The sequence below is a fragment of the Panthera uncia genome (genome assembly GCF_023721935.1).
Source record: "Panthera uncia isolate 11264 chromosome C1 unlocalized genomic scaffold, Puncia_PCG_1.0 HiC_scaffold_4, whole genome shotgun sequence".
In the NCBI taxonomy this organism is placed as follows: domain Eukaryota; kingdom Metazoa; phylum Chordata; class Mammalia; order Carnivora; family Felidae; genus Panthera; species Panthera uncia.
Window position 1 is genome coordinate 92,944,417 of NW_026057585.1, and position 15,152 is coordinate 92,959,568.

The window sequence follows — 15,152 nt, forward strand, 5'->3', positions numbered from 1 at the left end:
CCCTACCCACTATGCACACACCAGCTCAAGGCTCCTGGCTACCACAGAGAAGAAGTAGCCACACAAAAGAGACTGAGCCATATGGTTGTTGGTCAGTCTGGTCTGTCTGGTCTTGCTTTGCCCTTGAGGCCAGTTCCATCCTGCAGATGGAGCTTCTTTGGAGCTACCCTGAGGAAGCGAGTGTTTGCGAAGAGTGGCTAGAATGGGGTGGGACTGTGACCTGAAACCTCAGCAGTTACTCTTTAGTGTCCCCTTTGGCATCGTTACTGTAAAAGAATTTGAAAGCATCCTAGGGAAAACTTTTTGATTGCCAGATAAGAACCAGTTCAGAGTGGCTCAGTCAGGTAAGCGTCTGACTCTTTCTTGGTTTAGGCTTAGGTCATGATCTCGTGGTTCGCGAGTTCAAGCCCTGATTCCGGCTCTGTGCTTACAGCGCAGAACCTACTTGGGATTCTTTGTCTCTCTCCCTCTCTCTGTCCCTCCCTTGCGCATGCATGTGCTTGCTTGCTCTCTCTGAGAAATAAATAAACATTTTTTTAAAATCTGCAGAACAAAACATTATATTTTTGGAAGAGAGCGCAGGGGAGGGGCAGAGAGAATCCCAAGCAGGCTCTGCACTGTCAGCACAGAGCCCAGCACGGGGCATGATTTCATGTTCATGGGAGTGAGCCATGTGTAGGGTTCTGCACTGAGCATGGAGCCTGTTTAGGATTCTCTCTCCCTCTGCCCCTCTCCCCCATTTGTGCGCACACGCGTGCACATGTGTGCTCTGTGTCTCAAATAAAAAATAATAATTAAATCATTTAAAAAAGAACCACATGGTACAACATTCTGGAATTCCATGAGCAAAGTAAAGATTTTGCCTAGTACTTCTCTTCTGGATTTATCAGTATGCTCATGAATCCCATGGTTAAATTTTTCATGCTCGTAGTTGTTTTCAGACTTCACCTCCCGGAAGTCCCTAATTCCTAGTCTTAAATCTTCTGTTTTCAGAGTCATGGAGAACTATTAGCAGCTCACCTCTGTCGCTATGAGTAAGTCTTAAAGTGATTTGCCTGAAAGCCAGTAGACAGAACGTGTTTTTTTTCCTTTTACTTATTTTCCAAAGTGTAACTTCAGTGACATAGAGACGAGAACGACTAGAGAATATTTGTATACTGAAAATGTGAGTGTTCTTTTCAGCACCCCCATGAGCAAAGCATTTGTCAAGGAAAGCCCACCTTGGACCCTTGTCCTTACTCTGTTCACCATAATGAAGGGTTCCATATAGTCATATACTGAGTATGCTTAGAAAAAATTCTGCATATAGTCCACGTTAATGTCATTTTGGAGCACTATTTAAAGGCTCACTCAACGATGGTTTAAACTCTACAACATGGTTCTCTAAGTCTGGTCCCCAAACACGAGCATCACCCGGAAGCTTTGTTAGAAATGTAAGTTCTAGGCCCCCACCCCGTACCCACTAAACGGGAAGCGCGGAGTGAGGCCCACAGTCTGCATTGTAGCAAGTCCTCCACCTATTAGCAGAAGCTGGAGTTCGAGAACTAACGTTCCAGGGGAATGGTGGCTGTTGTTTAGACCATTGTAATAACATCCCAATAATACTAACAAAGACTGATCGTGGTATAGAGATGTCGAAATAACTTTCTAGTCATGCATGAAATATAGGCATCCCTAACTAAAACCAGTCCTTGTTTTGTCTTGTACCCGCAGTAGAGCCGCTCTTCTAGCCCTTGGTTCTGTGCGAGTAGAAACTCCAGTTGTGGGAAGGTGGCAAAGAAACCAAACCAGAATTTGGAATTGCTTCACCATTTTACCATCTTTGCAAAAGTAAACAAGAATGCCTTGTAATTCTACCGCTGTCTTCCACACGTGAGATTTCCTGATTTCATAGGAACCTTGGGAAACATCTGAACTAATGAGCGATTTTAGGGAATATTAGTTCTGTGTGTAGGGTGCCTCTCTGATTATCCAGTTTCTCACAGCTGCCTTTCTGGCTCGTGCCTCGTTCAGAGATGTGCTCCACTGATCATGTCTGCTGTGTGATTAGGAGGCCTTCGGTGTGTTTGGGGAATGAAGCCTATGAGGCTGACCGTCGGCTCTGGGGGAGCAGGCCCAGGTAACATGTCCCTCCAAGTTTGCTGGTGGGCACATTTGGTCCCGTGGTGCTCGATGAGAACCTGCATGGGAGTGACACCCTTTCTTCCTCTACTTTCGTGATACACCGATTTTAGAGTCTGTCTGGAGGCTCAGTAGCCTCATTATGTTGAAGGTAGGCCAAGAAACGTCCTAATGAGTATAAAACTTTCATGTATAAGTTTTCTTGAGGGCAGGGGATTTATTTCATCATATGTCCCCATGATGATGATGGGCCTTTTAACTGTGGAGGGTCTGCAAGTGTCAGAGTACCTTATACCAGACCGGATTCCCAGTGAATCAGTCTGTGGTGTGGTAGGCAGGTGTGTGTTAATAAAAATTTATTGGGACGCCTGGGTGGCTCAGTTAGTTCAGCATCTGACTTCGGCTCAGGTCATGATCTCACAGCTCATGAGTTTGAGCCCTTCATCGGGCTCTGTGCTGACAGCATGGAGCCTGCTTGGGATTCTCTCTTCCTGTCTCTCTGCCCCTCCCTGGCTCACATTCTCTCCCTCCCTCCCTCCCCCGCCTCAAAAATAAATGAACATAAAAAAAAAATAAATAAACAAAATTAGGGACTTTTTAGAGAGGCTTCACACTGTTGATTTTTAAGTAACAAGAATTTGGGTCGCCTGGGTGGCTCAGTCGGTTGAGCGTCCGACTTTGGCTCAGGTCACGTTCTCACAGCTCGTGAGTTCAAGCCCTGCGTCGGGCTCTGTGCTGACAGCTCAGAGCCTGGAGCCTGCTTCGGATTCTGTGACTCCTTCTCTCTCTGCCCCTCTGCCTCTCACACTCTGTCTCTCTCTGTCCCTCTCTCAAAAATAAATAAACATTAAAAAAACAAAAAAAAAAAATAGTAAAGTAACAAGAGTTTAAAAGTATTCAATTTTCAACAAATGCAAACATTATATGCATAATTGGGGTTGCAGAAAATTTGATACACCAGTATCTTTGACCTCTCCTTGGTGAACAATTTTATATAGAGGTTGTATGTTGAATTCTCTGCCTGCCCTCCCCTGCTGCTTCATTTGTTTTCTTATGGTAATTTTTTCCCACTTCCAAATTTAGGTGGAGGAACACAGTTAATTAACTTTAAGTGTGACCCTACTTTAGTTGGCTCAAAATGTTAAGATGCTGAAATTAAAGTGTGTATTTGTGACATGAAACAGGCCTTGGAAATACTGGATGAGGGAGTTCTCCCACTCCTTGGGATAGGAAGTAGAGGGAGGGATTTTGGCTTTCGAAAAGGTCAAGATACTTGTGTGAAATCATTTTGGAAAGTCCTTACCTAAGATAATCCATAAGGATTGAGTTGTCATTGTCACCGGCCCCAGTTTACCTTTCCTTCAGTTTACCTTTCCTTGGAAAGTCCCGAGGACAAATAAAGGGTCCTGTAATAGAGGCAGGGTGTGACCCAGAGCCTTGTGGAGAAAAAGAGGTCCTAAGAATAGCCTTCTGTTCAATTTACTAACCTCTCATCGACTCTGTCTCTGTGGCCTACCTAATTAATTAAGACTTAGGAAAGTGCTTTTTCAGCTTTGAAACACTCCCACCTTTTGCGGTATCTGACTTGTTTATGGCATCTACTCAGAAGGAATGTCTCCGTATGCATGAAGAGCAGTTTAATACAATGGCTAAGAATGAGTTTTAAATCCAGACTAAACGGATCAGAATCCTGGCTTCACCACTTATTAGTTCTATGACCTTGGGTAAACTATTTATATGAGCTGTGCCTCTGTATTCTCATCTGTAAAATGGGAATAAAACTAGGAGTTTGGGGGAAGAATTAAATTAGCTTATACATGCAAAGCACTTAGGTGCCTAGCATATGATACATGCTTAATAAATATTAGTCATTATCATTAGTTGTAATTGCAATTTCTCTTAACAATCAAGTCACCTGGGGCACCTGGGTGGCTCAGTCAGTTAAGCCTCTGACTCTTGATTTCCGCTCAGGTCGTGGTCTCATTCATAATGGGTCCGCTGACAGCCTGCTTGGGATTCTCTTTCTCTCTCTGTCCTTCCTGCTTGATCTCTCGCTCTCTCCTGTGTGCGTGTGTTTTCTCAAAATAAATAAATAAACTTTTAAAAAAAGTAGGAAGAAGTCAAGTTACCCATCCATTCCTACCATCCCCATAGCCCCTAAAACATGGACACACTGTCACTTGGTGCTTTCAGTTTCCGCCTAATAAAGCATGGGCGTTGATTGTTCTAAGACAAATAAAGAGCCACCGAATTTTGTTTAAGGTTTATTTATTTTTGAGAGAGTGTGAGCAGGGGAGGTACAGAAAGAGAGGGGGACAGAGGAGCTGAAGCTGGCTCCGTGCTGACAGCAGAGAACCTGATGCAGGGCTCAAACTCACACATCGTTAGATCATGACCTGAGCCACCCAGGTGCCCCCAGAGCCGCATGATTTTTAATTACCACATACTGTTTTTTTATATGGATGTTTCTTGGTCTACTTTAACACTTCAAATGAGCATCCTTGTATCTATTTCTTTTTTCATTTTGCCCAGCTATCATTAGATTAATCCTTAGAAATGGAATTACTGATTGAAGTATATGCTTTCAATACTGATTGAAAGTATACGCACTTAAAATTTTTTGATATAAATTTGATACAAATGTTCAACTAAAAGTTCTGTTTGGGGGCGCCTGGCTGGCTCAGTCAGTTGAGCATCCGACTCTTGATTTCAGCTCAGGTCATGATCCCAGGGTTGTGGGATCAAGCCCTGTGTTGGACTCCTTGCCGGCCATGGTGCCTGCTTGAGATTCTCTCTCCTTCTCTCCCTCTCCCCTGCTTTCTCTCTCTCAAGAAATAAAATAAATTCTGTTCGGTGGTTTCCGTGTCTTTTAACTTAGTTAATTAATTTTTTTAAAGTAAGCTCTAGGCCCAACACGGGACTTCACCTTACAACCCTGAGATCAGTAGTCCACGTGCTCCTCCGATGGAGCCAGCCAGGTGCCCCTGATTGTTTCCATGTCTTGCTGTTTGGGGAACCCTGGGTCTGCTGCCTCATTGTATTCTTTTAAGCTTTTATGTAATTTCCGGTTAGTTAACATACAGTGTAGTATTGGTTTCAGGGCTAGAACCCAGTGATTCATCACTTACATAGAACACCCAGTGCTCATCCCAACAGGTGCCTTCCTTAATACCCATCACCCATTTAGCCCATTCCCCCCAGCAACCCTCAGTTCTCTGTATTTGACTCTCTTAAGGTTTGCCTCTTTCTCTGTTTTTATCTTATTTTTCCTTCCCTTCCTCTGTGTTCATCTGCTGTGTTTCTTAAATTCCGCATATGAGTGAAATCATATGATACTTGCTTTCTCTGACTTATTTCGCTTAGCAAATAATACACTCTGGTTCCATCCACGTTGTTGCAAATGGCAAGATTTCATTCATTTTGATCACCAGGTACTATTCCAGTGTGTGTGTGTGTGTGTGTGTGTGTGTGGGTGTGGGTGTGGGTGTGGGTGTGTGTACACACACACACACACCCACACCCACACACACACCCATATCTTCTTTATTTGTCATTCTCTTACTGACTTATTTTGCTTAGCATAATACTCTCTAGCTCCATCCATTTCATTGCAAACGGTGCTGCTTTACTTTATACACTTGATTTTAAAAGCCAGGATTTCCAGTATTTCAAATCCAAACCCAGATTCTAGTCTGGTAGGTTTTTTAAGCTTTTCCCAACTTTTTCATAGTATTTACGAGTTCCAAGGTAAGGGTAAGAACTTGAAGCTTTGTTTGATATTTCACAAATTAAATAATTTGGGGATGATACTAACATTTTAACTAGACCATTGTATTAGTTAGGTTTTCTCGTTGGTCTAGGAGGCTTCCTCCCGGGAAGGCAAAAAGTTTACCCCAGAAATCGCAAGACTCTGTGAAGGACAATAGCCCCCTTAGTCATGATACCTGGGGGGTAGGAGGGTAGCAAGAGCCAACTCATGCAATACCTCAGCCAGTATGACCTCAGTCAGTGCTGCCGATTGACAGGAGAATCATTCCTAGAGAGGACTCATTTCTGTGGTCAGATCCTGTCTGGATTGGTGTCTGTTCTATTAGAAAAGTATTCAGAATAGCTGATGCCACATCGTACTCTGAGATGCCCACTCCATATTCGAGGATCGGTACCTTCTCATCCCATGGTAAGTTACTCTTAAGTTGGATCCCAAGAAGACCATCACTTACTCCGCTTTTTCAACCTTGAGACTTTGTCATCAACACCGTGTCCCCAAAAACCCTTTGCTGAAGGGGAAGGCACCTCTGTCTCCCGGAATGGGAGCACCTCCGTTGCCGTGAGGTTAATACACTGTTGGGATTCCTTCTGCTGATGATTTTTGTCTTTTTTAAGGGACCCTGCAGCTTTAACATTTTTTTTTTCTTGAATATTAGTATTGACTGACACCTGGGTACATATGTACATATTTACGTATGTATTGAGACAAATTTCTTTGGTCTTAAGCAAACTAAAGCAAACCTACTCTGGCATGCAGAGTAAGAGGTTGGGAGAACTAGCAGTTGTTACATAAATGCAGAAAGGGCTCTGAAAAATCATGCTCCTGTGTGACATTTGTTATCCGTAAGGTTTTCTAGCATAAGCCACATTTCTGTTGTTCCAAAATTTGGTCAGCAAAGCTCACAGATCCAGCCCGCAGGGCCTTCGTAGCCACTCTTGGTACCGCGGCCTACATCTTCACTGCAATGTCTTCACACTGCGCCTGAAATTTCGCCCCCATTTGTGCTAGCGAAGCCCACAGTTAGAGGCCTAGAGGCCACTGTGCTAACAAATGAGAACTGCATGCCTCCCTTTTTACCTATGTTGGGTAACAGCAGTTATTTTATTTTTTAAGTTGCATCCAGGAACTAGCCTGTACATATACTCCTTGATCTGTTCTTTTCTTTCCTTTGTTATGTCTATTAAGCTTATTAAAGGGATGGGCAGGAGAGTCAACATTTATTGAGCACCTACTAGGTGCCAGGCACTGTGCTGTGTGCTTCAGATGTATTACTTAATACTCAAAACAGCCTTATGAGATAGGTACTCTCATCCCCCATTTCAGGTAAGCAAACTAAGTAACTGTCCTCTAATTCAGGCTTCTCTGTTTTAGTTATAAAAGACGTATAAATTGATAGTGATATTGTAATAGTCGATGTAGCTATTGGTGGTAGCTACACTTGTGTTGAACTTAGCATAGTGTATAAACTTGTGGAATCACTATGTTGTGACATTGTGTGTCAACTATACTAAAAAAAAAACATGTATAAATTGGTGATGGTTTTCTGTCAGACCTGCAAACCAGTTTTGTCTCTGCCTTTCCCTTATGTTTTATGGTATAGGTTCCCCTTTTGTGACTCTTCCAGGGAATGGTCATATATAGACAACCTCCCTACAGCTTGTGAGACCCTGAATCCTGACGATGGTCTTATTGACTTTCCTAGGGTCCTATCCTTCCCCTAAAGCTGGGGCAACTCTGGTCGTGTACAAGGACCTGCTGGTGCTGTTTGGTGGCTGGACGCGGCCAAGCCCTTATCCCCTACACCAACCAGAGAGATTCTTTGATGAAATACATACTTACTCACCCTCTAAAAACTGGTAAGCCACAAAGATAAGATTCTTCCAGTCTGGAATAAAAGATTTTAGATAAATGGATTCCTGGGGTGCCTGGGTGGCTCCGTCAGTTAAGCGTCTGACTGTTGATTTCGGCTCAGGTCATGATCTTGCCATCCTGACATCAAGCTCCTCCTTGGGCTCCACTCTGGGTTCCTCACTGGGCATGGAGCCTGCTTAGGATTCTCTTTCTCCTTCTGCCCCTCCGCTGCTTGTGCTCACTCTCTCTCTCTCTCAAAATAAATTAAAAAAAAAAAAAATATATATATATATATATATATATATATATATATATATATACACACACATATGCATATTTATATATACATACATATATGAATAAATGAATCTTTTCTGTGACCAGGAATCTCTTTGAGAATTTGGTAAAAGCTATGGACTCTTTTCCAGGAAAAAAATTTACATATGCATAGATTTTGCTGACAGTTTCAGAGAGTGTACAGGACCCCCTTAAAACCTAAAGCTAAGGGGTGTCTGGCTGACTCCATCGGTAGAGCACGCGACTCTTGATCTCCAAGTCGTGAGTTCAGGCTGGTAGAGCTTGGGTGTAGAGCTTACGTTTTTAAAAGATTGTTGTTGTTGTTGTTGTTGTTGTTGTTGTTGTTGTTAAGTTTAGAGAAAAAGGTTAAAATTGTTTTCAAAGAAAAAGAAACTAAAGCTATGAACCTTTATTCCCAAGAGAAAAAGTGGAAGAGATTTTATCCTCTTCCTAGAGAAATGAATGTGCCAGTTGGAGAATAGTTCTGGCTGCTAATTCCCCAGGTGTGCTGTGGATTCAGATGATTCATTGTTCCTTCTGTGTCCCCAACACTGACTCCTGACTCTTTTTCCTTTGTTCTTGGAACAGACTACTAAGTACAGGGCTCTCAGTAGTTGCAGCTGATCGGGACTGTAGAGGGAAGTAAGGTGATGCTCCTTTCGCACGCGAGCCTGGAGCGGCGAAGAGCCGTGGTGGCTTCCCTGGTCCTCTCTCCACTCTACCTCCAAGCCATACACACTGAGAACTCGAAAGCGAATATAGCTTTAGCAGGTTTATAAGAAGGGCATAAATACCTTCCGCCATCCTCCATTTATTATCCTACCAGTATCTCTACTGAAGGTGATAGAATCGTCGCGTCAGGTGGATACTGACTTACTGCTGCCACCTGAAACACGTACGACCAGGTGGTGCTGACTCCTTGGCTTCTTTCTGTCTTTTTATATTAGGTGGAACTGCATCGTGACAACCCATGGCCCACCTCCCATGGCCGGCCATTCCTCCTGTGTGATAGATGATAAAATGATTGTCTTTGGTGGCTCCTTAGGATCCCGGCAAATGTAAGTATATTTGGTTTGCTGACTATCAACCTGAAGGTAAATACTCCTGGGAATAACAGGTCAGAAGAGTGAACTAGTCAGGTTAGTATTCCTGAGCATGGTTCTAATTAATCCAACCACGGGTTGCTTCCTAGCACTCCAGTTGTTGATCCCCTCATCATAGAGCAATACATTGGAAACCTTCCTCCATAAAGTCAGAGTTGTGTAGGATCTTTTTATTTGGGATGTGGTACATTCAGTGGGATCAAATTCTGCGATAGCCTCCGCCTTGTCTGTTTCTACCCGTGCTTACGGAAGGCTACTGTCCGAGAAGCACAGGGTGCTTTTACCTGCTCTCCTTTGTGAGCCAGCCTGTGCCCTTTTGGGCTTTAGAGGAGAGAGCTAGATTGACAGGACAGGTGAAAATTGTTCCTTCTCCAGATAGGATGGGTTGGGGGGGGGGGGGGGAGGTAGGAGCAAGAAATCTATCAGGTCTGATACACCCATTGTCCTCATCATCTCTGGCCATGACTCGGCAGCTCAGGCCAACGTCAAGTAGTGGTCATTTTCCCTGTGCTCTGAAAGGCAGGTTGATGGGCTGTCAGCAGTAAAACCATTCCAGACCCAACCCTGTTCCCTGTCGGGCAGCGTACCCCACATCTTCCTGTTTTAAAACAGTTGAGACACCGTGAGCTGCCCTTCAGCTGAGACAGTTTAGGGCTTTACGGTATTAGAGTTCTTATTCCGTGTTCCTCTATGTGAATAAACGACCTTAGCGAGATGACTGTAAAATAGAGACTGCCTTCCAGGAGTCTGTCCTTGCCGTACTGGTCCCTTGGGGGTTGGAGATGCCAGTTTGTCCTCGATAAAACTGCAAATCTCATTAGCCGTGGTGAAATTAATTTGTATAGCCAGAATTGACAAATCTTTATCTCCTAGACAATGATAGAGCTACTTTTTGTATCAGTTTTTTTCTCTTCCTTGTGGCTTTTGCTTTTGAAAGACTGTATCTTGACCAGTAGCTGTTGCCAATTAAACTTCCAACGAAAATTCGTTCTTACTTTAGATACTAGTATGTCGCTGTAGGTTTGACTCAAAAGAGGACTTACGGGTCAGTGGGAAGAACAAAGGTTTGAAGTTCTTGAGGTGGGTTCCAGGGAAAGAAGGGGAAGAAAAATAATTTAAGATGGCATCAGCATGGCACTTTGCTAGGCATCTTTATAAATGTGACTTCAAGGGGCACCTGGCCGGCTCAGTTGGTAGAGCATGCAACTTTTGATCTCAGGATTGTGAGTTCAGGCCCCATGTTCAGCATGGAGCCTACTTAAAAATAATAATAAATAAAATACCAATGTAACTTCATTTATATCAGCTCTGGGGTCCCTGGTGGCTCCTGAGTCCTTCATTCTCCTGTCCTTATCTTATAGGAGCAACGATGTCTGGGTCCTTGACCTCGAGCAGTGGGCGTGGTCCAAGCCGAACATCTCCGGCCCCAGTCCTCATCCTCGAGGTGGCCAATCTCAGGTGCTCAGGAATTAAAATAACTATTCAGCAAACACTGTAGCATCTTCCTGTTAGGATGGGAAAGGGAGGAGGGAGTCAGGTAAGATGCCAACATGCATAAGCCAAAGAGACTTTGTCGTTCTTTTTTGCTGGTATTTATTTTTCAACTTCTAATGGGTTGTATTAATTTTTAGTGGCTTTATATTATGCCTCTCCCCAAAGCATTTACTTTGCTATTTCATTTCTCAAGAGAACCCTGCATTTTATGTGGTTGGTACGCTCATTTTAATGTTTGATCAACAAAGGATATATCCATTCAGGTGAATCATCAGTAATTTGCCCCCAGAGATCAGAATTGACATGGTTTGGGGAGACTGGAGAGCTTATGATGACTAGAATACTCTCATTTGGGATCTGGGTAGGCTGTTTTCATATACCACTGATGCATAGGAGGTCCGGTGCCTGTGTCTTTGTGGTTTTATTTTAAATGTCTTCCTCTCCCCAGATTGTCATAGATGATGCAACTATCTTAATCCTTGGAGGGTGTGGCGGTCCCAACGCTGTGAGTATTGCTGGTGTGGCATATTCCGATGCACACGTTGCTAAGTGTTCGAAACTGGTTTCCCTGTGTCACCTTGTAAGCAGTTATAAGACCATTTCCACATTTGTATTTAGAGAATACGTTTTCACTTTGGGTATATATATAACCTTTGTATTTTCTGGCTGAGATCTGCTTTTTGTTTTTGTTTTTTGGAGGGGGAGAGGTACTTTTAATCAGAGATGTTCGTCTCTTAAATATTTGTATATTCTCCCTACTCCTACTTCCTCTTTAGGCTGTAATGCTGCTGTCATGTTTTCTAGGAGGAGTGGGACAGAAAAACAGTTTACGTGGAATTTATTTAAGAATGCAGATTCAGAATGTTATGGATATGTATTATTTACGCCACCTACCCATGCGCTGTACAACAGGCAAAATTTAGAACCACTTAAAATTCATTCGTAGGTCACAAGCACAGTTTCATATTTCCAGGCCAGTGGTGGTATATGAATAAATGAAGGGGCATGAATGAATGGCTAACCAAAAATTTTGCTCTTCTGAAGAGCCCACACACTCTCTAGACCAAACAGCATGGCTTTGAGATTCCAACTATGTGTGTATGTTTTGTAACCTATACCACACCTGAGCCCTCCTGTCGGTCCTTCTCTTACAGCTCTTCAAGGATGCTTGGTTGTTGCACATGCATTCAGGCCCCTGGGCCTGGCAGCCACTCAAGGTAGAAAATGAAGATCATGGGGCTCCAGAACTGTGGTGCCATCCAGCTTGCCGGGTGAGCAGAGGACTGACAGGCCAGTGAGAGAGGACGTCCTAACTGTAGGGCCAAATTAGCTCGTCAGACTTCTAAGCAAATTTGTATAGAAATGAAAAATACCTTGATGTCATAAAAGAAGTGGGCATTGACCATAACTCCTTGAGCATTGCTCATATATGAACCTTTAGATGAGAAACCTGTGTGGGCCCCACTGATCCTTTTTTTTTTTTTTAAGTGTATTTATTCATGTAATCTCAACACCCAACGTGGGGCTCGAACTCACAACCTCAAGATCAAGAGTAGCACATTCTCCTGACTGACCTAGCCAGGCGCTCCCCACCCCACCCCATATACCCCACTGATCCTTTTAGTGCTATCTTTTTAAGCATCTCTTTGTCTATGAACCTTTCTTCGGGGTCCCCAAACCAAAACTGATTCCTCTCTCCACCCCTCCCCTGTCCTGTACATACAACTCTAATGGTAGCACCTGTCACGCTCCAGCAAAAATTATCCCCATGTTTATCTCCCCTTCTAGCCTAGAAGGCAGACTCCATTATGTTCATCTCGGTGTCTCAGGTACCTACAAAATGCCTGGCCTCCCCAGATGCTCATGATCAAATGTTTGCCGTTTAGACGAATGATCAGAACTGAGCACAGGTCTTTTGTCTTCCAGGTGGGGCAGTGCGTGGTGGTCTTCAGTCAGGCTCCTAGCGGGAGAGCCCCACTCAGCCCAAGTTTGAACTCCCGCCCATCACCTATCAGCGCCACTCCTCCAGCCCTGGTTCCCGAAACCCGAGAGTACCGCTCTCAGTCTCCAGTAAGGAGTATGGATGAAGCTCCTTGTGTTAACGGCCGCTGGGGAACACTGAGGCCCAGAGCTCAAAGGCAGACCCCCTCAAGTTCCCGGGAAGGGAGCCTGTCCCCAGCCAGAGGAGATGGCTCCCCCATCCTCAATGGTGGGAATTTGTCTCCAGGAACAGCAGTGATTGGTGGCTCTTCCTTGGACAGCCCTGTGCAGGCCGTGTCTCCCAGCACTCCATCTACCACTGACGGATATGACCTCAAAATGGGACTTTCTTTGGCCCCCCGACGAGGGTCACTACCAGATCAGAAAGATCTGAGGTTAGGATCGATAGATCTGAATTGGGATCTGAAACCCACTTCGAGTAGCAATCATATGGATGGTGTGGACAACAGGACAGTCGGGGGAAGCACGAGACACCCTCCCGAACAGACGAATGGTGTGCATACCCCACCACACGTGGCCAGTGCCCTTGCAGGGGCTGTCTCCCCAGGTGCCCTGCGTCGGAGCCTAGAAGCCATCAAAGCAATGTCATCCAAAGGCCCCTCACCATCCACAGCACTAAGTCCTCCTCTGGGGTCTTCTCCAGGCTCCCCCGGGAGCCAGAACCTGAGCAGTGGAGAAACAGTGCCCGTCCCTCGCCCAGGGCCTGCCCAAGGGGATGGGCATTCCTTACCTCCCATTGCCCGCCGCCTGGGCCACCACCCTCCGCAGTCCCTGAATGTTGGCAAACCTTTGTACCAGAGTATGAACTGCAAGCCCATGCAGATGTACGTGCTAGACATTAAAGACACCAAGGAGAAGGGGCGGGTCAAATGGAAAGTATTTAATAGCAGTTCTGTGGTCGGACCTCCTGAAACCAGCCTGCACACAGTGGTACAAGGCAGGGGCGAACTCATCATATTTGGAGGACTCATGGACAAGAAACAGAATGTGAAGTACTATCCAAAAACAAACGCCTTGTACTTTGTGCGAGCAAAGAGATAATATGTTCCAAACCCCCTTCCCTTTCTGTGGCTTTTAATTTTCCAGTGTGCAAGCATTTGGACTGCGAATTGGGAAAACAAAGGACAGAATTACCCCATAATTACCCCAAACCCCCAGTTCCCAACCTCACTCACTGCAGGCTGGGGTCAAACCTCCATTACGAAAAAAATTATATATAAATATATAAATATATATTATATAGCCAACTCTGTTTACAGAGAGGGAGAGGTCTCCGTCCTGGTTCAGATCAAATTGTTGCTGTGTTTTAGCAGAGGCTCGGCTGCCTTTTTCTACATTGCTGGTAACTAGACCAAGAATTTAGGGAACAGACTAATGTCAGAACTTAACCTAAGGCAACTGAAGAGCCCCCATAAGTCCTTACGTGGCCTTCTTGGAGTTAGAGAAAGAAAGAGCGTGTGTAAGGTGCACAGGTGGAGGCTCCAGACCCACGAGCTCCAGGAGCTGGCAGGGGGAAAGGAGCCTGTAGAGAACTGTTCCTCCCTTCCCTTGAAAACCACAGAGGACCCGAGCGGTAATGCCCTCTGCCTGGCCCCGTTCTGCCCTCGTGACTGAGGAAAGTTATCCAGCCGGGAATTCTTGTCCACATGTGTGTGCCAGGATCACCGTGAGACGATGTCTATGCAGACACGCCTGTCTACCTAGTGTCCGCTGGTCTTTTGCGTGGTCCCTCTGTGTCTCAGAAAAAACATTTTGGTGTCTGATTTTGGAATTTTCTGACAATCGTATTTGATTGCAAGTTGCCAAAAACCACATTTGTTCCCTTAAAACTTGATCCTCAGAGGCTGCCTTTTTCTTTTCTTTTTTTTTGGGGGGGGGGGGGGGGCATATGTGGATTTTTTTTTTTAAGCCCTAAAAGCTTTCTCATTTTCTGTTTCTTTTACAAAGCTAAGGTGCCCAGGGAAATCTCTTAGAGATATTTCTTTTCTGGAACCCTTTCTCTGGTATCACTTAGGAGGCTGGTAGGGAATTCCAAGATGCCAGTATCATGAGAAGTCCTTGAAACATCAAAAATACTGTTTTTTCCCTTTGGGGCTTGTTTTTACTTCCAGAGCACATGGGGCCCACCCATCCGTATTCATGCAATGTGGAAATTGATCCTGGAAGGAAATCCTAGTAATAGCTCCTTCTAGAAATGATTTTTGCCCTTGTGGTGACATGCGTTTTTCTGCCTGGCTGTTGAGTGGTGGTTGGGTTGAGCATCATGTGCTTAGCGTCTTTGCAAGGCTGACCTCGGGAGCGGCCCCTCCTTTGTGATTGTGCTGTTCACGTATGACACAAATAAGGTTTGGGTTTTTATTTCACGCCATTTCTGAGATAAAGTGCAACCAACTGGAGCATGTCTTTGGTTGACATAGGAAGTTACAAGTTTACCAATCTTCTTGGAAGTGACCAGTCTCTAAACCATGGGCTGGACGTAGGAGATGTTAGAATAAAGTCAAATGTCACCACTTAAA

At 44.6% G+C, this 15,152-nt stretch overlaps 1 protein-coding gene across 1 annotated transcript in view; it reads left to right on the plus strand.

Annotated features, from left to right (window-relative positions):
* Window positions 1-15,152, plus strand: part of FBXO42 (F-box protein 42) — a 91,468-nt gene extending 76,316 nt beyond the window's left edge. Inside the window, exons 5-10 of the mRNA XM_049618000.1 lie at window positions 7,593-7,746; window positions 8,986-9,096; window positions 10,503-10,599; window positions 11,084-11,140; window positions 11,790-11,906; window positions 12,562-15,152. Of these exons, the coding sequence (XP_049473957.1) occupies window positions 7,593-7,746; window positions 8,986-9,096; window positions 10,503-10,599; window positions 11,084-11,140; window positions 11,790-11,906; window positions 12,562-13,677 (1,652 nt within the window). The 3' untranslated portion in view covers window positions 13,678-15,152. The remainder of the gene's footprint in view (window positions 1-7,592; window positions 7,747-8,985; window positions 9,097-10,502; window positions 10,600-11,083; window positions 11,141-11,789; window positions 11,907-12,561) is intronic.